The sequence below is a fragment of the Artemia franciscana genome, chromosome 12 (assembly GCF_032884065.1).
Source record: "Artemia franciscana chromosome 12, ASM3288406v1, whole genome shotgun sequence".
NCBI lineage: Eukaryota > Metazoa > Arthropoda > Branchiopoda > Anostraca > Artemiidae > Artemia > Artemia franciscana.
In genome coordinates this window covers 40,393,356-40,420,125 of record NC_088874.1, presented here as the reverse complement: position 1 = coordinate 40,420,125, position 26,770 = coordinate 40,393,356, and the positions used below count along the sequence as shown (strand labels likewise).

Below are 26,770 nucleotides of genomic sequence, written 5' to 3'. Positions count from 1 at the left end.
TCTAAAAAGACTTGCTGGAAGTAAGTGGGGATGTCACCCAAAAATTACTTTGGATTTTTACGAATTATATATTCGTTCAAATATAGAATATGGGATTCAAATATTTTCAGCTCGCCCCCCATCCTCATTCAAAATCCTTGAATCTTTACAAAATTCTGCTATTCGAATAGCTTTGGGTGTGCTTAAGCATACTCCTCTGTCAAAGTTAAGAACACTGTCGGGGTTGGTGTACCTAAGTGAAAGAGCATCTAGCCTAAGGATAAAGTATTTCTCGCAAATCCAGGCTTATGGAGCCAAGCATGCTGTATATGCACATACCTTTGCTGAGAAGTCAGCCTGTCCCAATGCCCATTCATCATGGAATCAGTTTCAACTGGAGGTCCCAAACTGGAATCAACATTCGCTTTATGCATATCCCTTTACTGAGTCCCCCCCCCATGGGAAATGAGTCCTCCAAGCTGTCAAGTAGAACTTATCTCTATTAGTAAAGATTTGATTCCTAATTATGAGATCCAGACTATTTTGGCTGAACACATCTCAAAGGCTTACCCCAACTATAGAAAAATATATACAGATGGATCTGTCCAGAGGGAAAAATCTGGAGCAGGAGCATGTATCCCATCCCTGAATTTGAATATTTATTCTCCTCTCCCATTAGGATCTTCTATCTTGTCTGCTGAATTATGTGCCATCCGCCTGGCCTTGGATGCTCTTATAAATTATAACATTGAATCTGAAAATATACTCTGTCTCTCCGACTCTAAATCAGCATTACTACTGATCCAAAATATTAATAGAATTGCTAATGACAAAGATTTATATAATATTAGAAGACAGCTTCTTAATCTTAAGATCAAGGAAAATGAAGTTTACTTTCAACATGTTCCTAGTCATAAAGGTATAAAATATAATGATATGGCTGACTCTCTAGCAGCAAAGGCTTCCATGTTATCTCCTAGTCCTTCCTCTGTCCTCAATTCACGAGATATAATCAGGCAAAGATCCAAAGTTAATCACAGTACATTAATGTTATCTCCATTTCATACAAGATTAAATACAGTGCTATATTACCGGCTGAAATCAGGTACCCTACTTCTAAATAGCTTTTTATTTAATTGGAAGCTACATCATTCCCCTTTATGCCGAATCTGCTTTTCAACAGAGGAAACAATCCAGCATATTTTATTTGATTGCCAGGCTCAGAGTGAGGAGACTGTTGCTCTTAAGCGTCTCTGCTCCTTGGATAAGATTCCAAATACTTATACAGCTATCCTGGATTCTAACCTGCCATGGGAAATTGATCGTAAGATATTTAAGGCAGCAATTGATACCTTAAAGAAGAGAAATATTGTTTAATAAAGATTAAAGCTTGAAGAAGTCAATTTTAAAGGGACGCGATTTATCCATAGTTTTTGATTGTGCAGAAGAGAGCGGGAATGAGTAGGAAGAGCCGTATTGGTACCGGCCGGCCTAGTGCCTTAAACTGCTGGGGACAGGTAGCTCAGGTACTCGCACTTCCCACAATCAATAACAGTGTAATATTGTTTCATAATCGTATATAGCCATTGCTCGCAGACTGGAGGAGAATAGCGCTTCCAGTAGCTAGTTTTTTTTTCTGAAGAAGAAGTCAAAGAGGTGAAAGGACTTGTTGTTAGTCCATATACCTCCCTACAATTTTTGGAACTGGAACTGGATGTGAAAAATGTTGTTATTCTCGTAGTTATACATAGCGTTTCAAGTGAAACGTGGTTGGATAAGAATTTGTTGTTATCTTTTAGGGGTTAGACCCGGATAAGTTGAAAAGTAATCGGACAAGTAAAAGAAAACGGGGTATATCGCTTGTTTTCTTCAAGGGCTATGACTTTTTTCTCGCTTATTTATATTATTTCTGGCTTACTGGGGCAAAACATTGTCTGGTTTATTTGGCTTGAGTCTTCAAAGGCTCTGGGTTTTTTTGGCTTGTTTTTAAGGCCCTGGCATATTTTTTCTTCATTTGGCAACACTGTATGGTATTGGATTAAAAAATAATAACCTAGGACTTAAAAATGTATGTTATTTGCTTCTTTTTTTAAATTGCTATTAAAGAAAAAAGTACCGAGATAATAATGGTTTTCTCTTATTATTTAAAAAGGTGATATGGCTTCAAAACTATATAACCTAGCCCAACTTATATATATACATTTATATATATATATGTATATATATATATAGGCCTATATATATATATATATATATATATATATATATTTATATTATATGGTGAAATTCTAGTTGAGTGACTTCTTGCTATCTTGGAAAGGGGTTAGGTCACAAACAAGAAACATCCAGGGATGTGTCTACAGGCTAAAGTATGTCCCAGGAAGGTATTTTAAAGTACCCAACTCCACTCTTTCTCCCTCTGGAGGGCCCTGAAATTTGACTACATCACAGGTCTACACCTATTGAAATTTTGACAAAACAACATTTTACCTTAATTTTCAGTTACTAGTTGCTTTTTCTCTGCCTTTAGTTCTGAAAATGCATTTCTTTTTATTTGAATAGACTTTTGAGCCATATCAATTTTTTTTTTTTCAAAATTTAGGAAATGTATTTGAATATCATTAAAACCTTATAAATTAGGATTGAGCAAAATTATGAAGCTGAAAACAATTTTATTGTACTTCATTTAAGCAGAAGAACTATTTTGCAAGGTTTCACTTTTATAACACATACTTTTAAAGGTCTGGGTCCTCTAGAGGGAGAAGGAGTGGAGGTAGGTACTTCATAATACCTTCCCCAGACATACTTTAGCTTGTAGACACATCCCTGAAAGTTTCATTTTTGTAACCTAACCCCTTTCTGAGATAGCAAGAAGTCACTTAGGTAGAATTTTACCATAACCTCCATTACTTGATATTTATTCTAGGCTATATGTCATAAATATTTGAATTGCCTATTTTTTTTCTTTTCAATGGCTTGTCAAAACAAAGATCACATTTAGAATCTATGATTGCAAGCTATTATTGAAAATTTCACCAAGAAGGCAGGGATTCTTGGCAGATTTTCTGCCAAAGAAAAGCAGACTTTCTCCAAAAGAGATCTATACCCTACTCTTTACTTCTTACTAATCTAACAGTAGAATTAAATATCAGCAGAAAACAAAGAGTTGCACTTCAGAAACTACAGTTAATTTTCAGAATTTGGGCTGTATATTTGTTCATTGAGGATTGGAGGTATATAAAGTGGTGCAGGGCCAGTACAGACTTAGGAATGAGAAAAATAAGTGAAATATATTGTTTCAACATAGGATAGTTTCCAAATTTTTATAGTGTTTCCATTGTAAAGGTAATATACAGTAGCAAAAAGTCCTATACTATCCATTGAAAATTTTTGACACAGACCTAAAACCACACAAGCTTCATTTACATGCAATAAAAATGTTTCCAGTAGAAAATCAAGCAGCAACTGAAACCATAGCTCTGACATATATGCTTAGAGCTTAAATATGTACTAGGAAATATGTAGCATGTTGGAAAAAAAATTGCTGCTGGTATATACTTATGCTGTGGGTGTTTCCTTCTGAATGTTAAAAGTACTAAACTGATACCCATTTTTATGACCTCCCCTGATGGTCCCAGATATGACCATTAGATAGCAAAGGCCTATATACACAAATAAAAGAAAGTAATGCTTTTCTCATAAAATTACTACTTTAGCTACTTTTTGCTGTCTTGGAAAGTGGTAGGTTAGGAAAATGAAACTTTCAGGGATGGTCTGAAGATTGAAGTATGTCCTGGGAAGGTATTTTGAAGTACCTATTTCTACTCTTTCTTCCTCTAGAGGGTGGTGATCTTTAATGACCTTTAAAAATTATTGTATTATAAAAGTGAAACCTTGCAAAATTAATTCTTTGTTAAATGAAGTACAAAAAAACTGTTTTCAGCTTAACAACATTGCTCAATTCGAATTGTTGAGGTTTCAAAGATCTGCAAATACATTCTGTAAATTTAGAAAAAAAACTCACTGATATGGCTTAGAATTCTCCTCAAACAACAGGAATTGCATTTCCAGAACTAAAACCAGAGAAAAAAAGACTTATAGCCTAAATGAAAACTAAGTTGAAATGTTTTTTTGTCAAGTTTTCAAAAGGTATACAGATAAGTCAAGCAGGCAAATTTCTAAGACTTAGAAATAAGAAGAGTCTTAATATGGAAGCTTGGCAATAGCTTCCCAGAGTATGTTTTTGGCCCTGGATTCAGTAATGAAAGTTTCATTTTCTTAACCTAACCCTTTTCAAGCTAGCAAAAAGTAGCTAAACTAGAATTTTATTGCAATTCCTACTTTATAATATGTAGTATGTGTCTATTATTCAGATTGTAATGTTTCATTCCGTTATACTCATTCTTAAAATAATTTATGAAATATTTTTATCCAATAGCCTCTTAGGAAGATAAGTCTGTGAACCAAACTTAGAATATTGGAAGTTATAGTCATGACTATGGTCAAATACAATTGTCAAGCATGGTAAAGGATACAGCATTAGACTTTACAGTACATACCAGTGGTGCTGATCTCCGTTTCTTGGCCCTTCAGCCAGGAAGTGCAATGGGGGGTTGGGGGCCAGCCATCCTGTGCTTTCGCACACCCTTCCTGTTTACCTTCCTCAGATTTCTCCAGGTACCCATTTAGAGCTGGGTCGACTCTGGCTAAGCTTACAGAGTCACGCCACTGACACCCATCCTAAACTGAAGAATTGGGTACACTGGGATTCGAACCTGCATCCTCTCAGACAAGGGATCTCGAATCCATCACACCAACCCACTCGGCCAGGATGGCAATTGTCCCACTCGGCAATTGTCAAGCATGGGTGCTCCTAAAATGGGGATACAACTGACTGACCACTTTTCAAACAGTAAGCTGTTCAAAAATTGTGGCTCAACCCTGCTTTCTAGGCCTATAAAGAGAGAAAGGTTGAGATGGCTTGGGCTAGTTATGCAGATGAAGGAAAACAAATTGCCAAATATTGTCCTTTTGGCCAACTGTCTAGGGTTAAACACAAAGCAGGTTGTACACAGTTTGGGTGGTATGGCATTGTAAAGAAAGACTTAAGGGAAATGGAAATTCCTTGGAAGGATGTAAAGAGGGATGCTTTGAATAGATTAGGATGGTGGTGGAGAATGGATACCTGTTCTGGCAGCTTGGTGCTCTGGTGAATTGTTAGTAGTAGTAGTAGTAGTAGTAGTAATATTACAAATAGTAACTCAGGTAAAACTGCATTTTACCAGGTCAATAGCATGACAAATCCATTTGACAGAGGAAAATGTGATTTATCATAAGATGCAAAGGAACAGAGTTACACATTGTGAAGGCTGTATTTAGAATTGTCAAGGGGGCTAGTGTCCCCCCTTGTAGAAAATAGCCATGATATTTGGAAAGAATGGAAAAGAAGGAATCTGATAGCATTATTCTTTTGTTTTCTAATGCTTGCCTTAGAAGATATACTAAGCTGCAGTTTTACCAATGCAATTGCCCCCCCCCTGAATAGGGCCAGATATAACCCTGGATTTTTTTCTTAAAATATGCTGATTAAAAAAAAAAAAAAAACCAGGAACAGTGAACCTACCATTGATGAGACATGAGCACAAACTGTAATTGTTATGACCCATGGCACATTCAAAGGAAGCTCTTTAAATGTTCTGAAAACTTCAGAAAAAGTACTACTTTAAATCAATCATAAATGCCTATTTATTTTCTTCATGGGAGCATATTGCTTTACTTCACTCTCCCCCCCCCTAACAGAGAAACTTGAAGCCCATCATAGGCTATAAAACCCCATTAGAAATACCAACTAAAATATTGTATGAATTTTAAGTTCTGCTCTAGCCAGATTCAGCAAAAATTTGTAACATTTTTTTGTTTTTTTTTGCTTCTGGTTATGGCACTTGGTATATACCAAGTGACATATAGGAATTGCAAATTCTGTCTGTGGGTCTGTCTGTCTGTCTTTCCTGATTTTGCTAGTTTAGGCACTTCCAGATAAGCTAGGATGACGAAATTTGGCAGGCGTATCAGGGACCATACCAGATTAAATTAGAAATAGTTGTTTCCTCAATTTGATCATCTGGGGGGTGGTGGAGGGAAGGCTAATTAGGAAAAATTAGAAAAAATGAGGTATTTTTTTAAACTTAGGAACGGGGGATTGGATCCCAATAAAATTTGACATTTAGAAGAATGTAGTGTTTCAGAGCTCTTACTTCAAATCCCGACCGGATTCGGTGACATTGGGGGGAGTTGGAGAGGAAAACCTAAAATCTTGGAAAACGGTTAGAGGGGAGGGATTGGGATGAAACTTGGTTGGAAAAATAAGCACAAATCCTAGATACATGGTTGACATATAACTGGAACGGATCCGCTCTCTTTGGGGGAGTTGGGGGGAGGGTTAATTGTGAAAAATTAGATAGAATGAGGTATTTTTAACTTATGAAGTAGTGATTGGATCTTACAGGAATTTCATATTTAGAAGGGATTTGTAACTCAAAAGCTCTTACTTTAAATCCCAACAGGATCCGGTGACATTAGGGGGAGAAACCTAAAATCTTGGAAAACGCTTAGAGTGGAGGGATTGGGGTTGAAACTGGGTGGGAAAGATAAGCAAATATCCTAGCTACATGATTGACATAACTGGAACGGATCTGCTCTCTCTGGGGGAGTTGGGGGGAGGGTTAATTCTGAAAAGTTAGAAAAAATGAGGTATTTTTAACTTGTGAAGGAGTGATTGGATCTTAAAGAAATTTCTTATTTAGAAGGAACCTGTAACTCAGATGTCTTACTCTAAATTTCGACTGCATCCAGTGTCATTGCATGGAGTTAAAGGGGGGGGGGACCGGAAGTCTTGGAAAACCCTTAGAGTGGAGAGATCAGGATGAAACTTAGTGGAAAGAATAAGCATAAGTCCTAGATACATGACTGACATAACCGGACCGGATCTGAGCTCTTTGGGGGAGTGGGGGGGGGTAATTCAGAAAAATTAGGAAAAATGAGGTATCTGTAACTTACAAATGGATGATCAGATCATAATGAAATTTGATATTTAGAAAGATCTTGTGATTCAGAGCTTTTATTTTAAATTCTGACCTAGATTCAGTGATATTGGGAGGAGTTGGGGGGAAAACCGGAAATCTTGGAAAATGTGAAAATTGAGGTATCTTTATCTTATGAATGGGTGATCGAATCTCATTGAAACTTGATGTATAGAAAGTTCTTATGTCTCAGATGCTCCATTTTCAATTCGAATTGGATTCAGGAACATAGGGGGTTGGAGGGGGAAAACAGAAATCATGGAAACCAGACATCTTGGAAAAGGCTTAGAGTGGCGAGATCGGGATGTAACTTGTTGGGAAGAATAAACACAAGTTCTAGATACGTGACTGACATAACTGGACCATATCTGCTCTCTTTGGGGGAGTTGGGGGGGGATTTCCACTGCTTTGGCGAGTTTGGTGCTTCTCGAAGTGCTGGACAATGAAAATTAGTTGGCGTGTCAGGGACCTGCACACATTGACTTGATAACAGTCGGTTTTCCGATTCGACCATCTGGAGGGCTGGAGGGAGAGGCGAAAATGAAAAAAATGAGGTATTTTTAACTTACGAATGGGGTGATTGGATCTTGATAAAATTTGATATTTAGATGGACCTTGTGTCTCAGAGTTCTCATTTTAAATCCCGACTGTATCCGTTGATATTGGTGGAGCTGGAGGGGGAAACGGGAAATCTTGGAAAACGCTCACAGTGGAGAGATCGGGATGAAACTTGGTGGGAAGAATAAGCACAAGTCCTAGATATGTGATTGAAATAACCGGACTGAATCCGCTCTCTTTGGGAAATTTGGGGAGTGGTGTTAATTTGGAAAAATTAGAAAAGTTGATATAGCACTTGTGACAAGGTATGAAGAGCCAAGAACTCATATGGTATAAGCTCTAGCAAAATTATTAGAATCAACGGATTGATTATAAAAAAAAAATCAGAGGCTCAATGCTGGTACGGGATTTAAAACAAGAGCTCTAAGACACTAGGTCCTTCTAAATATAAAAATTCACTAAGACCCAGTTACCCACTCCTAAGTTAAAAATACGTCTTTTTTTTTAATTTTTCTTCTCCCTTCAGCCCCCCAGATGGTCAAATTGGGCAAAACGACTTTATCAAGTCAATCTGTACAGGTCCCTGACACGCCTACCACTTTTCATCGTCCTAGCACGTCCAGAAGCACCAAACTCGCCAAAGCACTGGACCCCCCTCTAACTCCCCCAAAGAGAGTGGATCCATTCCATTTACGTCAGTCACGTATCTACGACATTTGTTTATTCTACCCACCAAGTTTCATCCCGATATTCGTTTTCCATGGTTTCCGGTTTCCCCCTCCAACTCCCCCTAATGTCATCAGATCTGGTTGGGATTTAAAATAAGAGCTCTGAGACATGAGTTCCTTCTAAATATCAAATTTCATTAAGATCTGGTCACCAGTTCTTAAGTTAAAAATGCCTCAATTTTTCTAATTTTTTCTGAATTGCCCCCTTCCCCCAATTCTGCCAAAGAGAGCCAATCTGGTCTGGTAATGTCAATCACGTATCTAGGAATTGTGCTTATTCTTCCCACCAAATATCATCACGATCTCTCCACTCGAAGTGTTTTTCAAGATTTTCGGTTTCCTCCTCCAACTCCCCCCATTGTCACTGGATCCGGTCAGGGTTTAAAATAAGAGCTTTGAGACACGAGGTCCTTCTAAACATCATAGGTCCTTCTAAACATCAAATCTCATTAGAATTCAATCACCCATTCTTAAGTTAAAAATACCTATTTTTTTTAATTTTTCAAAATTACCAAATTAGGTACCTCCCCTCCCAACTCCCCTAAAGAAAGCGTATCCGGTCCAGTTATGTCAATCACGTATGTAGGACTTGTGCTTATTTTTTCCACCAAGTTTCATCCTGATACCTCCTCTCTAAGTGCTTTCTGATTTCAGGTTTCCAAGATTTCATTAAGATCCTATCACCCATTTGTAAGTTAAAATACTTCATTTTTTCTAATATTTCCGAATTAACCGTCCCCCCACTCTCCCCCAGATGGTCGAATCAGGGAAACGACTATTTCTAATTTAATCTGGTCCCTGATACGCCTGCCAAATTTCATCATCCTAGATTATCTGGAAATGGCCAAACTTGCAAAACCAGGACAGATCAACAGACTGACAGAATTTACGATTGTTAAACGTCACTTGGTAAGTACCAAGTATCATAAAAACTATTAGAATTGTTGTACAAAAGCCCTATTGTGTTGAAAATTAAAAACAATGTTCTATTACTTACCATGGAATATGTGAACTAGCTGACTAGCTGACCAAAACCAGGACAGATCAACAGACTGACAGAATTTACGATTGTTAAACGTCACTTGGTAAGTACCAAGTATCATAAAAACTATTAGAATTGTTGTACAAAAGCCCTATTGTGTTGAAAATTAAAAACAATGTTCTATTACTTACGATGGAATATGTGAACTAGCTGACTAGCTGACCAAAACCAGGACAGATCAACAGACTGACAGAATTTACGATTGTTAAATGTCACTTGGTAAGTACCAAGTATCATAAAAACTATTAGAATTGTTGTACAACAAGCCCTATTGTGTTGAAAATTAAAAACAATGTTCTATTACTTACCATGGAATATGTGAACTAGCTGACTAGCTGACCAAAACCAGGACAGATCAACAGACTGACAGAATTTACGATTGTTAAACGTCACTTGGTAAGTACCAAGTATCATAAAAACTATTAGAATTGTTGTACAACAAGCCCTATTGTGTTGAAAATTAAAAACAGTGTTCTATTACTTACCATGGAATATTTTGAACTAGCTGACTAGCTGACCAAAACCAGGACAGATCAACAGACTGACAGAATTTACGATTGTTAAACGTCACTTGGTAAGTACCAAGTATCATAAAAACTATTAGAATTGTTGTACAACAAGCCCTATTGTGTTGAAAATTAAAAACAATGTTCTATTACTTACCATGGAATATGTGAACTAGCTGACTAGCTGACCAAAACCAGGACAGATCAACAGACTGACAGAATTTACGATTGTTAAACGTCACTTGGTAAGTACCAAGTATCATAAAAACTATTAGAATTGTTGTACAAAAGCCCTATTGTGTTGAAAATTAAAGACAATGTTCTATTACTTACCATGGAATATGTGAACTAGCTGACTAGCTGACCAAAACCAGGACAGATCAACAGACTGACAGAATTTACGATTGTTAAACGTCACTTGGTAAGTACCAAGTATCATAAAAACTATTAGAATTGTTGTACAACAAGCCCTATTGTGTTGAAAATTAAAAACAATGTTCTATTACTTACCATGGAATATTTTGAACTAGCTGACTAGCTGACCAAAACCAGGACAGATCAACAGACTGACAGAATTTACGATTGTTAAACGTCACTTGGTAAGTACCAAGTATCATAAAAACTATTAGAATTGTTGTACAACAAGCCCTATTGTGTTGAAAATTAAAAACAATGTTCTATTACTTACCATGGAATATGTGAACTAGCTGACTAGCTGACCAAAACCAGGACAGATCAACAGACTGACAGAATTTACGATTGTTAAACGTCACTTGGTAAGTACCAAGTATCATAAAAACTATTAGAATTGTTGTACAACAAGCCCTATTGTGTTGAAAATTAAAAACAATGTTCTATTACTTACCATGGAATATTTTGAACTAGCTGACTAGCTGACCAAAACCAGGACAGATCAACAGACTGACAGAATTTACGATTGTTAAACGTCACTTGGTAAGTACCAAGTATCATAAAAACTATTAGAATTGTTGTACAACAAGCCCTATTGTGTTGAAAATTAAAAACAATGTTCTATTACTTACCATGGAATATGTGAACTAGCTGACTAGCTGACCAAAACCAGGACAGATCAACAGACTGACAGAATTTACGATTGTTAAACGTCACTTGGTAAGTACCAAGTATCATAAAAACTATTAGAATTGTTGTACAACAAGCCCTATGGTGTTGAAAATTAAAAACAATGTTCTATTACTTACCATGGAATATGTGAACTAGCTGACTTTAAGAAAAAAGAGAAGGACAGTGCAAAATTCATATAAAATTGTTTGAAGAGCACTCAATTCTACAGTCATACAGCGTTTAAGTTTTCACTGGTACTTTCAAAGAGCTTTTATCTGTCACAACGATGAAATATATAGTTTTACTTGGAATCCCATTTTAGGCAGCTTCAACTGGGCTAGTTCACTTTTGATGTTGACTCAATTTTTGATTAAGATGATCAAAATTGTGCGCATTATTAGTTCGTCAAAAGATTCAAATAATTAAAGAAAGGAAACATGCATCTTTATCTGAATCCTATTTTTGGTACCTGTTATAGGTTAGTCTGTTCCAGTCTGTGTTGAAAAGTCTACAAGACAAGTCACTAAAGAGTTATTTGGGGTAAATTGTTAGTTTGACCCTCTTGTTATGTGCAGAAATAAATCCAGTACACTGGTGTCATCTGGGGGGGATGCCTCCCTAGGTTTAAAAAATGCTCAAAAATGCTTTCAAAATTGCTAGGTTTCTGGGTATTTTAGACAAGCAATAAAAATGGCACCCCTTTAGATTTAATAAATACATTTTGCCCCCCCCCCCTTTAACTCTTGTCGAATCATCCAACAGATCCATAAAATATACAAAGACCATATTATAAAAGTAAATATGATTGAGTCTATCAAGAAAAGCTTGTATAAGAAAAATGGTACTTTTACCATGCTATTTTTTCCTTCTTGTTGTTACAACAAATGCATTCTCAGGCAGTTTGCCTGTTAATTCTTGCTTGAAAAGTTCTGCTTTTGTAAAGCCCTGTAAGTATTTTGTTTTGTTCTATGTTAATATGTACCCTATTTCTCTCTTAAAATGTATTTGGGAAAACTGTCAGTGAAAATTGATAACTCCTGAGCAAAGTCTTCGTAATTCTGCAGGTAAGTAGGTCTGTTCAGGCCCAGTCCCCTCCCAGATTCTCGTGGTTTTAACTGCAATTTCCAATGTTTTTGAAGTGTCTTAAACTACGCAATAAAAATATATTACTTTGAGATGTTCACTTCATTGTAATTTAACCCCTCCCCCTCCCACTTTGATTTTTACCCTTAGAATTTGAAAAGAGCATATTTTTGTAGCTATTTTCTCAAAATCTCCAGGGATGGGAGCTCCCTCACACCTATGTCCATGTATACTTTATCTTGTATATTTTATACAAGTATATTTTACTTATATATTTTATCTATACTTTATATTTTATCTTGCAAAGAACAACCACTAAATTAATCTAGATGAAGATGGGGGGACTGCCTCTCTTCAACCCCTCGCTCGTTATGCTTAAGTTGTTTTAATGGTTTAAAACAGCTTCTTATTTCAATTAAACTGCCCTTTAGTTTCAGCAGTCACTCTTAAAGATTTGGTGTAATAAGTAACGTTAGCGTAAAGAGCAAGGGATTGAGGAGGGGACACCCCCTCTCATATATTGAATGATTTCTGTTCGTTTTGAGTTTTAATGTTGCTCCTTTTTCAGATGATAGAACTTGTTTTGTTTTTTAATTTGAATTTACTTTCTAAATAAATAAATAAATAAAAACTGCTCCCTACTTTCAGTTGATTTTTTTATCTAACTTTTGATCGTTTTTCAAACCATACTGTTAAATCTCCCTTCGTGGAAAATTTTTCAGGGAACCCCCCCCCCCCAAAAAAAAAAAAAAATTCTCCCATGGATAACTCATCCACTTAAAATTCGTCCCGTATGATATAGCCACCCATAAAATTTCCCACCGGAGAATTCTATCTTGAAAAAAAAAAAAAAAAAAAAAAAAAAAAAAAAAAAAAAAAAAAAAAAAAAAAAAAAAAAAAAAAAAAAAAAAAAAAAAAAAAAAAAAAAACAACAAGAAATAAATGCGTATGCATGACCTTCCTTCTCAATAATAATAAAAAAAATTCCACATTTGTGTAGATGGGAGCTTGAAACCTCTACAATAGGATTATCTGATGTTTAAATATGTTGCATGTATGTGTTTAAGTATACTGAAACATTGTATATAAATGGGAAGTGAGAAATTATGCCATTCAAAATCGCTAAAAACAGAGCTATTGGTAGCATTCACTGTTGTGCCGGTTTTTTTGGCTTCCTGCAAAGTAATCATTTTGTAATATTCTGCGTAGATACCAAACGATTTTCAGGGAAAGTACGTTTCTTCTAAAATTTTTATTCCTCCCCCTCTTGATGGAGAAGTTCTTAGGGTACCTTCTGTAATTTTTGCTTTTTTTTTGATGGATCATGTTAGTATAAACGATTCTATCGCATTTCTTGAACAAGTTCTTGGTAATGAACTGTAAGTAAGGAGCGATCCGGCTAATAGTAACCAAAACTCTAAAAAACGCAATTTGAATATCAGTAGATTAATCGAAGAAATTGGCTTATTGTTGTGATTACAAATGTATATTATTCATAAAGTTTAGTGTTACCCATGAAAGGCTATGAGCCTGAGAAAATATGCCTGGTTTTTGAACAGGGGGGAAACACCCCCTTAATGTCAAGAATCTTAATGAAAATCGCACCATCAGATTCAGCGTTACAGTGAACCCTACTATAGAAATTTCAAGCTCCTATATGCAAAAATGTGGAATTTTGGATTTTTTTTTGCCAGAAGAAAGATTATGGATGGGTGTTTGTTTATTTGTTCGTTTTTTTTTCAGGGTGATCGTATCGAACCAAAGATCCTAGAATATCTTTAGAGGACTCATTAGAACAAAGGTTAAAAGTTCTATTATCCCTTTTCAATGATTAAAAAGATTGAAGGGCAACGAGCCCCCCTCCCACGCCTCTTTTTTATTCAAAATCGTCCGATCAAAATTTTGAGATAGCCAAGTTTGTTCAGCAAAGTTGAAAGGTCCAATAACTATGCCTTTGGAGATAATACGCTCCCCCACAGCCCCCGGGGAAAGGTCTTTAAGTTATAAAACTGGCCATTGTTTACGTATTGTATTTGTTATTAGGAAGTATGCATGCATTTTTGGTGGGGGGGCTCGGGGGTGAACTTTTCATGGGAAAATTAACACTGGGGAAATTTACCAGAATATCTTTACGAAATTCTTTTTCTTTGTCTTACTTTCTCATTGCCGACCCAATTTTACGTGTGGAGATGTCAAGGGCAACCGCCCGGGGTAAATTTTCACCGGGATTGAGCTGCCCAGATAATCTTTCCGAATGAGGGGATTTTTCCATGGAGGTTCGGTCGGATTTTTCGGCATTATTTAAAAGCGATCAGAAATAAAATCAAAAACAAGTTTTTCCAACTGAAAGTAAGGAGCAACATAAAATTTAAAACGGACAGAAATTACTATGCATATGAGGGGAGTGGTCCCATCTTCTGTATCTCGCTCTTTACGCTAAAGTTTGAGTTTTGTTCAAAATTCTCTAAGAACGACTCTGGAAACACAAGGGTCGTTTAATTAGAACAATAAGTTGCTTTTTTAAAAGTACACAAAAACTCTAGCGTATAGAGAGAGATATTGAGGAGGGGGCAACCCCTCTCATATACTTAATAATTTCTGTCCGTTTTAAGTTTTAATAATGTTCCTTATTTTCAGTTGAAAAAACTTGTTTTTTAATTTGATTCTTGTCAAGGATACTTATACCTTCTGAGTTTTCGTACATTTATGTTTACTGTGTTTGTAACTGTTCATGATAGTTTAAATTGTTTTATCGTAATATTTAACAAGTAATTTTTGTCAAACCGTTCAAAGAATATGGTACAGGATCAACATTACCATAAGCCAATGTTTGCTAAGATTGCAAAATTAGCAAAATTAGTATTAGCATTTCAATTCTTAATCATTTATGATGGTTTTCCCTTGTAATAAACCTTTGATGTAATAAACACAAAAACTCTAGCGTGAAGGGGGCAACCCCTCTCACATACTTAATAATTTCTGTCCGTTTTAAGTTTTAATATTGCTCCTTATTTTCAGTTGAAAAAACTTGTTTTTTAATTTGATTCTTGTCAAGGATACATATGCCTTCTGTGATTTTTGTACATTTATTTTTACTGTGTTTGTAACGGATCCTGTTAGTTTAAATTGTTTTATCGCATTCATGAACAAGTAATTCTTGTCAAACCGGTCAAAAATTATGCTATAGGATCAACATTACCATAAGCCAATGTTTGCTAAGATTGCAAAATTACTATTTGTAATTAAATTAGTAAACAGTATTAGTGTTTCAATTCTTAATCTTTTATGATGGTTTTCCCTTGTAATAAACATTTGGTTTTGTTTCTTTTTCCTCTATCCCTAATGAAAAGTGCTTAGGCCACAATTCCATTCTAAAACCACGCATTACTGCAAGTGCACATTTTTTTGCCTTTTTTTTGTTACTTTTCACTAGTAATCCCTGGTGTGTTTCTGTGAAACTCCTCTTCTCACCGGGGATAATTCATAGGCTCTATGAACTTGCTTAGTTCTTCAAAAGGCAGAGGAAGATTTGATAAGTGTTCCAGGGGAATTGTCTAAGAATATGTTTTGGTAATTATAATTATTAATAATAAAAATAGGCAACTATAATATAGTAATTAATAATTATAGTGTTTAGTAATGTAATAATTAAATAATTAAATTATTAAGTAATAATTATTGTAATATGTAATATGATAATCCCTGTTATATTGTTATATTACCCTGGTACATAATATATAATATAATAATATGTAATTATTATTATGATAGGTAACTATAATTATTTATAATAATAAGGTAATTATTATCAAAAATATTATTTGGTAATTTTGTTGGTGTTTTTTGAAATCAGATTGACTGACCGTATGTCAAACAACAACCTGTGCGAAAATGTGGGTTGATCCCTCTTTCTAGGACTAAAATGAAAGAAAGGTCATGATGGCTATCCAAGTTTTACTAATTAAAGATGGCAAATTGCCAAATATTGTTCTTTTTCTCTTTCCATCTGGGGTGGGGGGTATGAAAAGCAGGTCGGGACCAGATGGGATGGGACGAGGTCCTAGGGAAGGATTTATTATTCTCTCATGAGAGGGCGTAAAGAGGAAATCTTGGAGTTATTAGTAGTAGTAGGCCTAGTAGTATATTTCCTAATTAAGTGAATGTGGAATAAAAGCTCGGAGTAAAAGCAGTAGTGCTAGGATTCGCTCTGAATCCTCGCTATTGGCTTACTGAAATAAAAAAAAACAGCTTTTTTTAATTGAAAGTGTAGGGTACCAACAAAATTCAAATGAGCAGAAATTATTACGCTTATGGTAGGGGTTGCCCCCTCCTCAATACCTCGGTCTTCCCGCTAAACTTTTTAGTTTTAGAAAAACATTTCTTATTGTTTTATTAAATGGTCCTTGTTTTTTAAATAATGTCTTTTTCAATAATGTCTGAAAATCTGACTCCCCTCCATGGGAAATCCCCCCAATGAAAGGTCGTTCTAAATAAAATACCCCCCCCCCCGACGGGAAAATTCACCCTGGGTGATTCCATTCTCGCTGAAAATTACCCCCGGAAAATCTCTTGCAGTGAATTCCCTCTGAAAAATTCTTCTTAGCACAATTGCATTTAAAAACCTTTAATTTCTGATTATTTTTGAAAATAATGCCCGAAATCTGTCTTGGTGAAAAATTTCTCCTGGTCCCCCCGTCAGAAACTTGTCCCCTTAGAAAACTGCTCCATGGAGAATTTCTACCGTGGAAAGTTGCCCCATGAACACCTTTTCTCCATATTTCCCAATAACAAATATTGTGGGGGGGATGCCTCTATAAACGCGCTTTGCCACTTAAACGTCCTTATTCTCATTGACCCTTGAGGTATGTTTAGAATGGGGGGGAGGTGTTTGGAATCAAAGGACTCGTCCTTCTTCTAACATAGGGGCTCAAAAAGGGCCAATTTTTTGCGATGGGTTTGAAACCTATATAAAACATTGGGCTGAGGGAACCCCAATGCAGAAGGAAATTATATATATATATATATATATATATATATATATATATATATATATATATATGTATATATATATATATATATATATATATACTCTCCCTTTCTCACTTCAAATAGAAGAAGTTATCCTGGAAAGTTAGGAGAAGACTGCTTCGATATTCTTGTGTACTTTTGAAAGAAAGCTATTAGAGCTATGAAAGCTATTAAAGGGCAGATAACCCCCCTCTCGGTTCCTTTTCTGCTATCCGGTCTCCACCTAACCCTAACGAAATCGAATCAAAGTTTTAAGGTACTTGTTTTGTTCAAAGAATTTGCAATGTTTAATAAATTTGCCTTCGGGGTAGATGTCGCCGCCAAAGCCCCAGTAATAATCTTTGTCTTACTCTGCTATGATTATTCAATCCCCTAGAAAAAAGGAATCAAATTACAATAAAAATATAAAAATAAATACTACAGGTTATTCTGCACCATATATTTTTGCCTATACTTTGGAATGTTTGCAGAATACTGAAAATCATTCCTATTTTTCATTGTATTTGTCATACTTTTTCTGCAGCTGATCAATTTTAGAGGGGGGAATTTTGTACGGGGGAGGGGCACGCTTGGCACATTTCTTTATAATGCTTAAACTTCATACTTCTACTATAATTACCGTAAAGGGTAGGGCTCTTTTTCAAAAAGAGGTGTACACCCCCTCTCAGCATATGTTTGAACAAAACTATTTCTGTCTAGCTCCTAAATAGATTTTTATGACGCTGCGATTCTTTTTCGTTTTCGTGTGTTATTGCCCAATTATGTCATGAAGAGCAATTTTAATTTTTGAAACTGCTTAATTTTTTCTTTTGCGAAAGGAATTGAGCTTATTTTCGGCGAGGACGCTGCACTCAATATTGGGCCGAGTTTCAAACTCTTTGAATCTCGAATCTGGTTTGTCCGAATCCTGAACCTTATTATTCGAGAATTAAATGAAGTTGAAATTCAAGATTCGATTGAAGACTCACCTCTGACCACTGCATTAGATGATGCACACACGTGGCAATAAATGAAAACATGTCGAGTTTTCTTTGCTATTAAATAACAAAAAACAAGTTTTTCAACTGAAAGTAAGGAGCAACATTAAAACTCAAACAAAACAGACATTATTTCGCATGTAAAAGGGTTGCCCTCCTCGTCAATACTTTGCTCCGTTTTTAGCACTTATGAAAAAAAGCTTCTTACTCTAATTAAAATTGATGTTTTCTTTTGCAAAAGGAATTGATCTTATTTTCAGCAGCGAGGACGCTGGACTCGATATTGGGCCAAGTTTCAAACTCTTAGAATCTTGATTCTCGTTAGTCGGGATCTTGAACGAGAGTTCAAGAGTTCGGGATCTTGAACTCTGTTCGAAAGTTCGTCATGTTTCATTGTGTTTCACGAGTTGTTCTTAGAAAAATTGGGACAGACAGAGCAAGGTATTGAGGAGGACTGTGAGCTCTTCATATATGGAACAATTTCTACTTGTTTTGAGTTTTGGTGTTGCTCCTTGCAGTCAGTTGAAAAAACTTGTTATTTTTAAATTTAGTTTCTGGTCGTCTTTCAAATAATGCCTTTAAATCTGACTCACCCTACAAGAAAAATTCATTTTCTTCCCAGGTGAAACTCCTCCGGCGAAAGTTTCTTCCACGTAAAATATATCCCCCGTAAAATTGTCTCAGAATAATTCCATCCTCGCTTTCCCCTTCGTAGAATTATTTTGCCGAAGATTCAGCCTTAAAATTTTCCTTAGCATACTTTCATTTGAAAAAGACTAAATTCTAATCGTTTCCTCTGGCACTTTGGAAATACTCCCTTCCGCAGAAGTTTTTCACAGGAAATCCAAACCCGCTGAAAATTTCCCTGGACAATTGCTCCTCAACATCTTCACATGCAAAATTGAGTTCACAAAGACAAAGTAAAACAGATAAAAAAAAAATGTTGTACAGGAATTCTGTCAGAGCTTGTGGTGGAAACCGCCCCAAGTCTGTTCCCCCCCCCCTTAAAAGTGCCTGTATTCTTCCCAGTGACGAATACTGTAAGCAAACAGTGGGCAAATTTCCCGACTCACGGGCTTCTGGCAAAAAAAAAAAAAATGCAAAATTCCACATTTTTGTATATAGGAGCTTGAAACTTTTACAGTAGGATTCTCTGATACGTTGAATCTGATGGTATGATTTTAATTAATATTCCTTAATGGCGTTTCCCCCCATTTTAGAAAACGCCAATTTTCTCAGGCTAGTAGCTCTTGATGGACACTAAACTTGATGAATCTTGTGTATTTAGTAACAGCACAATAAGCGAATTGTATTGATGTACCTATTGATATCACAATTCTTTTTTATTTTAGAGTTTCGGTTACTAATGAGTCGGTCCTTACTTACAGTTCGTTACCACGAATTTTTTTGGCTACATTTGACGCCATTCGTTTAGAATAGAACAAAGACTTATTGAATGAAGTGCCTGAATTTACTTAAGATGGACAAACTTTTAACTGTGTACCCCTCAAATGCAGCCTAAAAAAGGGCAGAAAAGGCCAAAAACCTTTTTTCCGCCCACTTCAAATATCCATTTTGAAACTTTGGAGGGGACTATTTCGATTGGAAATTCAAAGTCGTGGTGCCATTTTTAAAGGCTGAAAGTAACTGGAGGGCAATCAAGCTCCCCTCGGTTCCTTTTCTGCTATCCGGCCCTCTTTTACCTCCAAAAGATCGAATAAAGATTTTGAGACATCTCTTTTGTTCAGAAACTTCGAAATGTCTGGAAAGTTTGTCTTTGAAGTTGATATCACCCCCATAGTCCCAGTGTTAACCTTTATCTATCCCTGCGAGGATAACTCAACCCCAAGAAACACGAAAAAAAGAATTAAAATAGTTTTAAAATCTGAAAATAAATACAATGGGCTACCAGGGGTCGGCAACCTTTTCTGGCTCCTTGTCAAAATCAATCGCAACGTGAATGTCAAAGGGACGTTTGGGTTAGCGACATTTATATTTTAAAATAGCGTTTTAGGGAACAATAAAAAATATTTATTAAGAAAATAATTACAATGTGCTTTTAAACTTCAATCATTATCATAAAAACTAAAAAAAGATATGTGGCGCGGGGCATTGGTTAGCAATCCCTGTTCTAAACCACTAATTTTACATACACCTTGTATTATAGACTGAGTATTCCAAATTTCTTCTTTTTTCATTATTTTTATTGTAGCCTACTTTCTCTATGGCTGCTCAATTTTAATGCGGGGAAATTTTCCCTGGGGGTATAATTCTAGCACCTTATGCATCTTTGTAATATTAAACATGCCCTGAAGACCGCTCATCAAATGAAAGAGTGGTTAAAAATGCATAATAGATACTACGTTGAAGACGCGTTGCCTTCACAGACAGTTTATTTCAGACAATGCTGTAGAATTACCTCTGATAAAAATTTAGAATAATATGTCTTACCCAGTTCTAATCTTGTATAGAAAATTGGTTGACATCATCAGTTGATTTTCCTAGGGCAACGAGCATTTCAATGGTGTACTTCGCGTTTTGACCCGGTTTTGCCATCATTTTGGAAGGGCTTCGGGCTATTTTTTTAGAAATTGTATAAATTGGTTTTCGATATAAGATTTTACTATTTAGAAAAATTAAGATAATAGTTAACATTCCTGAATAAGCTACAAATGTCGATTGATCCTCATTAGCCAGATTTTTGAAAAAAAACTTAAAACAAGGAAAAAAGTTGTTTTTTTTAATTTCTGGTTACTATGGGCCGTAGTTCGTTTTTTACTAGGTTGAAGCCGCCGTTGCAACCTTGATCTGGATTTAGAGAGCTAAAAAAGATGGAGCCAACCAACTTGCAAACACTTAAATGATGAAAAGAATCAAAATATGTGTAAAAACTGGCCCATCCCTCCGTGAGGGGGAATCTAGTACCTTTTTTGGTGGAGTAGATCATTGATAAAAACATCGGAAAATTTTATTGCATCCTCTTGTGTATATCCCCGTGGTAAAACTGTCCTTTAAGTTATTCCTCCCAGTTGTAGGGATATTAGGACAATTGTGGAGAAATGAAGCTAGGTATTTCAAAAGATAATATTTGCAAATACTAACAGCCGTAACTCTACATATTTTAATTTGTTTTTCAAATGACTCCCGATGGATGCGTTTTGACTGTAGATAGCGCTGCGCTGTTGACGCTTGCGTACTATGCTAATTTAGTTGTGTTTTTTTTTTGTGTTCGTGTTTCGGAGGGATGATTGCTAAACTATTGTGGTCATACTAATAGAAATATTACCTAAAATTGCAGCAGAAGAAGCCAACGCTAGTCCGGTAAGCTTTCTGAAAAACAAGCGTTCCATTTCAAGACTGCTAGCGCCGTCTATTATTGAAACTCTATTCGTATATCACCTGTACAAACCTTATGAAGATGTCACAACTTATTGGTTGTTTAAACAAAATTCAATATATATCTTTTCCAAAAGTGAAGAACAGATGGCGCGGGAAACGCGTAGGTAGAAAAGTCCGAGAATGCAATGACTACTGTGTATTTTATAATTACAATGTTTTATAAAATACAATTATACCAGTAATTTCTACAGTTTGCAAAGACAGTTCAGTTCCTTTTATTATACAACAAAAATATTTACAAGGGTACAATTCCAATAATCTCCATAAGGCTCCATGGCCCCTAGCATGGAGACTAAATAACACTAAACTTAAAATAAACAAAAGAATTTACTTCATTAAGTTAATACAATAATGCAAAAAACTCAAGCAACAAAAGAAGACACCAATCCTTGATCGATCCCCACATTTAAAACCTGTCGATCCTTTGACCCCATCCAGTGCATAGGGCAAAATACAGCTACTACCCAAGCCCCTGTAATAATAATAATTAGTTAAACAATAACAAATAAATTAAAACGGAACAAAAAAGCAAAAGAATGAGCAATACATGACGCACATATATATTGTGTATCCCTTGGAAACGATACCAGTATTGAGGCCTTATTATTTCGACTAAGCTTTGAACAACTCGGATAACCTCGTGTACTAAAACCTGTCATTCTAACTGTCAAAATGCATTTCCCCTGTATAATTCTATGCAACTCCAGATCACTGACGAATAAAGTGGACGAGGTAAAGCCTGTCTTACGCATCCACCTAAAAAAATTAACAATTAATTACTGAATTCTGGGATATTACAACGGAAATAGAACCTATTAGAGGTTACCTGAACTTCTTCAATACAAGGCATGACAGGCAAGATACATGGCGCGGAGGTTTTCCTGCCATTTAGACAACTTAGTAATCCCTCAGATTCGTGTCATAAAACAGTCTGGCTGTGGTGCAAGCCGAGAGGGTTACCAAAAACTTACGCTTGCATCATTCTTGCAGCAATATATTATCCTGAAAGCGCGCGTAAGAAACGTGAGTTAGTGACATCCCTACAGCGTCAAGTTTACAATTTCAGTAATCCAGTTATCATCATAGCTGGAGATTTTAACTAAGTGGATAAAAAGTGGATTTCACGTGTATTAGATCTGAAAGAAGTGGTTGATGTTTTTACTCATAAAAGTGGAAGCGCACTAGACCTCATACTAACGAATCTTGATATGTTTTACGAACCGCCAGTCTCCCTAGGACCAATCGCCAAGTCTGACCACAAGATGCTCTGGTGGAAACCAAAGAGTAGAAATCATATGTCGAAACCAAAAATGAACAATACATGAGGTGTACGAGCGTACGAACAGATTTGTAAAGTCTTCCGTACCATATTTTTTAAGAGTATTTAACAAATGACTTTTTTTTTCTCATTTTATATTTCTTTTGTGATTGTAAAAGTAGCATAATTTGGCGTTCATTTTTGAGTGCTACGATAGCTATTTAAATAAACAAATACAAAACATGAATGAATTTTGGGAGTACGATCCACCCTGTGTGTGTGCGTACAATTTGCCCTTTGAGTAACCTTATGACTTAACGAACTGAACCGAAAAAGAATGAAGGGATATGCTCTGTTTAGGCCTGGAGGTTGTGCTGTTAACATACTTGCTTTGACTTGTCTCAGGAAACATGCTCTTCGATTCTTCCTGGCACTGTGATCTGACAGGCAGCTGAACGTCAAGCTATTCGATCTTATGTGAGTCGTGCAGTGACCTCCAGCCCGCCAGTTGGCTTCAGGTCCGCCTTTTTGCTAATTTCCATATCGCTTAGTTTCTGTTAACATTGGTTCATGATTTTGAACGTATCGCATGGTCATGTAGATCTGCACACACAGATGAAGCATACGCTTTTTCTTACTTAGCTCTTTGACTATCTACCTTGGTTCTACTGCCCTAGCTATGACGCATGGACGGATAATAGATAGACATATCTATTGACAAATGAACTAGCAACCTTTTTGTACAATCCTAATAAGGGGGGGGGGATTAATGCCAGGTTTGCTTCTCACTCAATTGGACTATCTGTCTTGGTTTTGTCTACAATTAGCCATGACTTGATGCCCACAACTATTCCATTTGAATTCATAGGTCGGGTTAGGTTAGATAAATAAGTACACCTCAAAAGATTTATGTTTATGAATCAAAACTGCTGTAGTTTTGTACAAGTTTATATATTTGACAAGGCTTCTTGGAGGGAGGGGCAACCTCCCGATAAAATTTGTTCTAAGTTTTTCAAGTTTTTGAAATTCAATGTTCCTAATTTTAGTTGTTATTTTAAATAACCTTATTGTTTTAAGATGGCCTATATCTGCTTTCTTTTCATTCACTTTTAAGTATTTTTTTTTCTGATATTTTTGTGTATATAGCCTACCTGTATTCCATTCACGAGCTTAAGATCCTACTGAAGGTATTTTGGGTGTCAATAGTAGAGCAATACTGTAGCAAAACTATAGCAAAAATCTATAAACACCGAAGTGAAATTGGGTTACCGATACGTAGTTAAAGTTTTTGTTCTTAGAAATTCGCTCTAGAAGGCGTTCAACCTTAACTTTAGTTAACTATAGTTGAACTATAATCAACTTCCAGTTGTCTGCTGAATTATAACTACAGTCATCGTTTTACCCTCAAACTCCAGTTGATTTTTTGTAACTCCTGGCATCTTAGGTATTTAAAAAGGATCTTAGAATGTGGTCTTGGGAAAATTGCCTTAAGGTATTTTAAAAGATGGCCTTGGGATGTTCTAAATTTACTGAAAATTTTTCCAGGCGACCGGGCTATTGCCTCCATACCTGACTTGGCTGTATGTTTTGGGGGGCCACTAGTGACTCATTAAGATGTGCTGCAGTATGGTGCACTATTTAATCTATTTGCGTATCTACGCGTTGTGACATTAATGGGGGTAAAATCATAATCAGAACTTGGAATTTTAATTCGTTTCTTCATTAAGATTTAATGTTGTAAATAATGACCTGAAACCGTTAATAGTCTAAATTGTGCGCGTTTTCGGTGGTTATATTTATATTAGGTTAGTGGAACCTGGACTGTTTTAAATGGTGCTGGCTATAGAAATAAAATGCAGCACCAAAAAGTATCTTAGTTTTAATGGAACCTGGTCTGTTTTAAATGGTGCTGCCTATCGAAATAAAATGCAGCATCAAAAAGTATCTTACTTTTAATGGAACCTGATCTCTTTTAAAAGGTGCTGCCTACGGAAATAAAATGCAGCACCAAAATGTAGCACTTCGATAAGATCCAAAACACCCTCAGTGAGTCTTTTAGACAGTAAATACATATTTTGAAAAGTAATCAAATATTATTTTGACATATACCCTAAGCGCCTTCAATAATCAATTAAAATAAGAAACTTGATATAAAACTGATTACATTAAAAAAATTTCTATTTTTTTTTTTCAGATGAAAAATATGACGTAATTGGCAACGAAAAGGAAGCAGACTAAGGCCACCAATTTTAAAACGAATTTCTGCTCTTATTGGAAACAGCTTAATTAGTGATCAGAATAATTAAAATAATGAAGTGCAAAGAAAATTTAATATTGTTTGTAGCTTCAATCACCTATGCTTTTATCATATCAGTTGTTGCGAAACCAGTGGCTCGCTTAATTAGTGATAATCCCTCTTGGATTTTAAATTTAAGCTTTATAGTCACGACTTATTTTTTGGTTATTCTTCCTATTTATTTGATTGGAACAAATAACAGATTTGCCAACTTTTTTGGCCTTCACCAAGAAATTGAATATACTGAGGTTAAGAAAGAGGAAACTCAGAATAATAGGAAGGAAGATTCTAGAAAATCTAAATATGTGAAGTTATTGATGTGTTTCTTCGCTTTGCAAGCGTCTTATTTAACTTGGGGAATATTACAGGAGAAAATAATGACAACTGATTATGTCAAATTTGATGGGACAAAAGAAAAATTTAGGGATTCTCAGTTTATTGTGTTTATTAACCGTGTTCTTGCTTTTACCTTATCAGGGATTATACTATTTTTCCAAGGAAAGCTTAATGACAGAACTCCTTTGTATCAGTATTCATTTTGTTCTGTTTCCAATATTTTAAGTTCGTGGTTTCAGTATGAAGCTTTGAAATATATTTCATTTCCAATACAAGTTGTTGCCAAATCATGTAAGGTTATACCTGTCATGGTTGTCAGCACAGCTGTTTCGAAGAAATCTTATAAAAAATCGGATTATTTTCTGGCGTTGATCATTTCACTGGGAATGATTGCGTTTTTGAACGGAGTACCAAGTCAGTCTGACGTATCGACTGCAACCACCATATCGGGAGTGATACTTCTGATTTCTTATCTTGGTGCTGACAGCTTCACTTCGAGTTGGCAGTCCCAATTATTCACCACTTATAAACAGTCAGAAATCCAGATGATGTTTGGAGTTAACACCATGTCTGTGCTACTGACAACAGTGTCTTTGTTCCTCACAGACGGCTTTATGTATTCATTTTCATTTATGGAACGTCATCCCATTTTCATACTAGACTGTACACTAACAGCTATTGCGTCTGCTTCTGGGCAATTTGCTATTTTTTATACAATTGCCGAATTTGGTCCTATGATCTTTGCTCTGTTGATGACACTTAGGCAAGGGTTATCAGTGTTATTATCGTGTATAATTTATAATCATGTTATTGAACCTGTTGGTATATTAGGAGTGGTGATTATTTTTTCTGCTCTGATATATAAAGGCACAACATCAGAAAAGAAGGGGAAATCTGTTCAGTCGCCGCAGAAAGACGAAGTAGTCTGAATTCTGATATTTTGGTATATGGATTAGCCTATGTGTATGGATGCGGGTTTCTTGGAAACTCTGGTAATGTTCAGTTATCTAATATTAACCTCTGCCTTGTTATGTTGTAATTTTTTAAGGTAATTACAATAAATATTTTTAAATTTGAGCGTTCTTACCGTCATGTATCATTGTTGCAAGGATAGCTGTAACCTAGAAAGGGCAAACCACGACTCATAGGAACCGAAAGTTTAAAAACGAGTATGGAAACAAAAATCGGCAGAAAAATTCATTTAAATTTCATGGCAGAATGGTAAATACTACCTATTTTTATTTTAAATTATAATATTTGGGAAATTTGAAAAGGAGACTGAAACCCTTCGAACATACCGGCGGATGGAAATAAAAAATAAAATAAAATAATGTTGGAATCACCAATGCCAAAAATTTTAACCAGAAGACTTTCAGCCCCTCAGTAGAAAAAAAAACGAAAATATCCTGTGCGTCCAC

At 35.7% G+C, this 26,770-nt stretch overlaps 1 protein-coding gene across 4 annotated transcripts in view; it reads left to right on the top strand.

The window, feature by feature from the left end:
- Positions 1–1,915: 1,915 nt before the first annotated feature.
- The window catches only part of LOC136034124 (cytosolic 5'-nucleotidase 3-like), a 59,250-nt gene continuing 34,395 nt past the window's right edge, over positions 1,916–26,770 (top strand). Inside the window, exons 1-2 of one of the 4 annotated variants that reach the window (XM_065715281.1) lie at positions 1,925–2,047; positions 24,915–26,429. In XM_065715281.1, coding sequence (XP_065571353.1) covers positions 25,031–26,281 — 1,251 coding nt within the window. In that variant the 5' untranslated portion in view covers positions 1,925–2,047; positions 24,915–25,030 and the 3' untranslated portion in view covers positions 26,282–26,429. Of the gene's footprint in view, positions 2,048–24,914; positions 26,430–26,770 lie in introns of those variants that run through there. The other 3 variants (XM_065715284.1, XM_065715282.1, XM_065715283.1) reach the window with 3 other exon arrangements.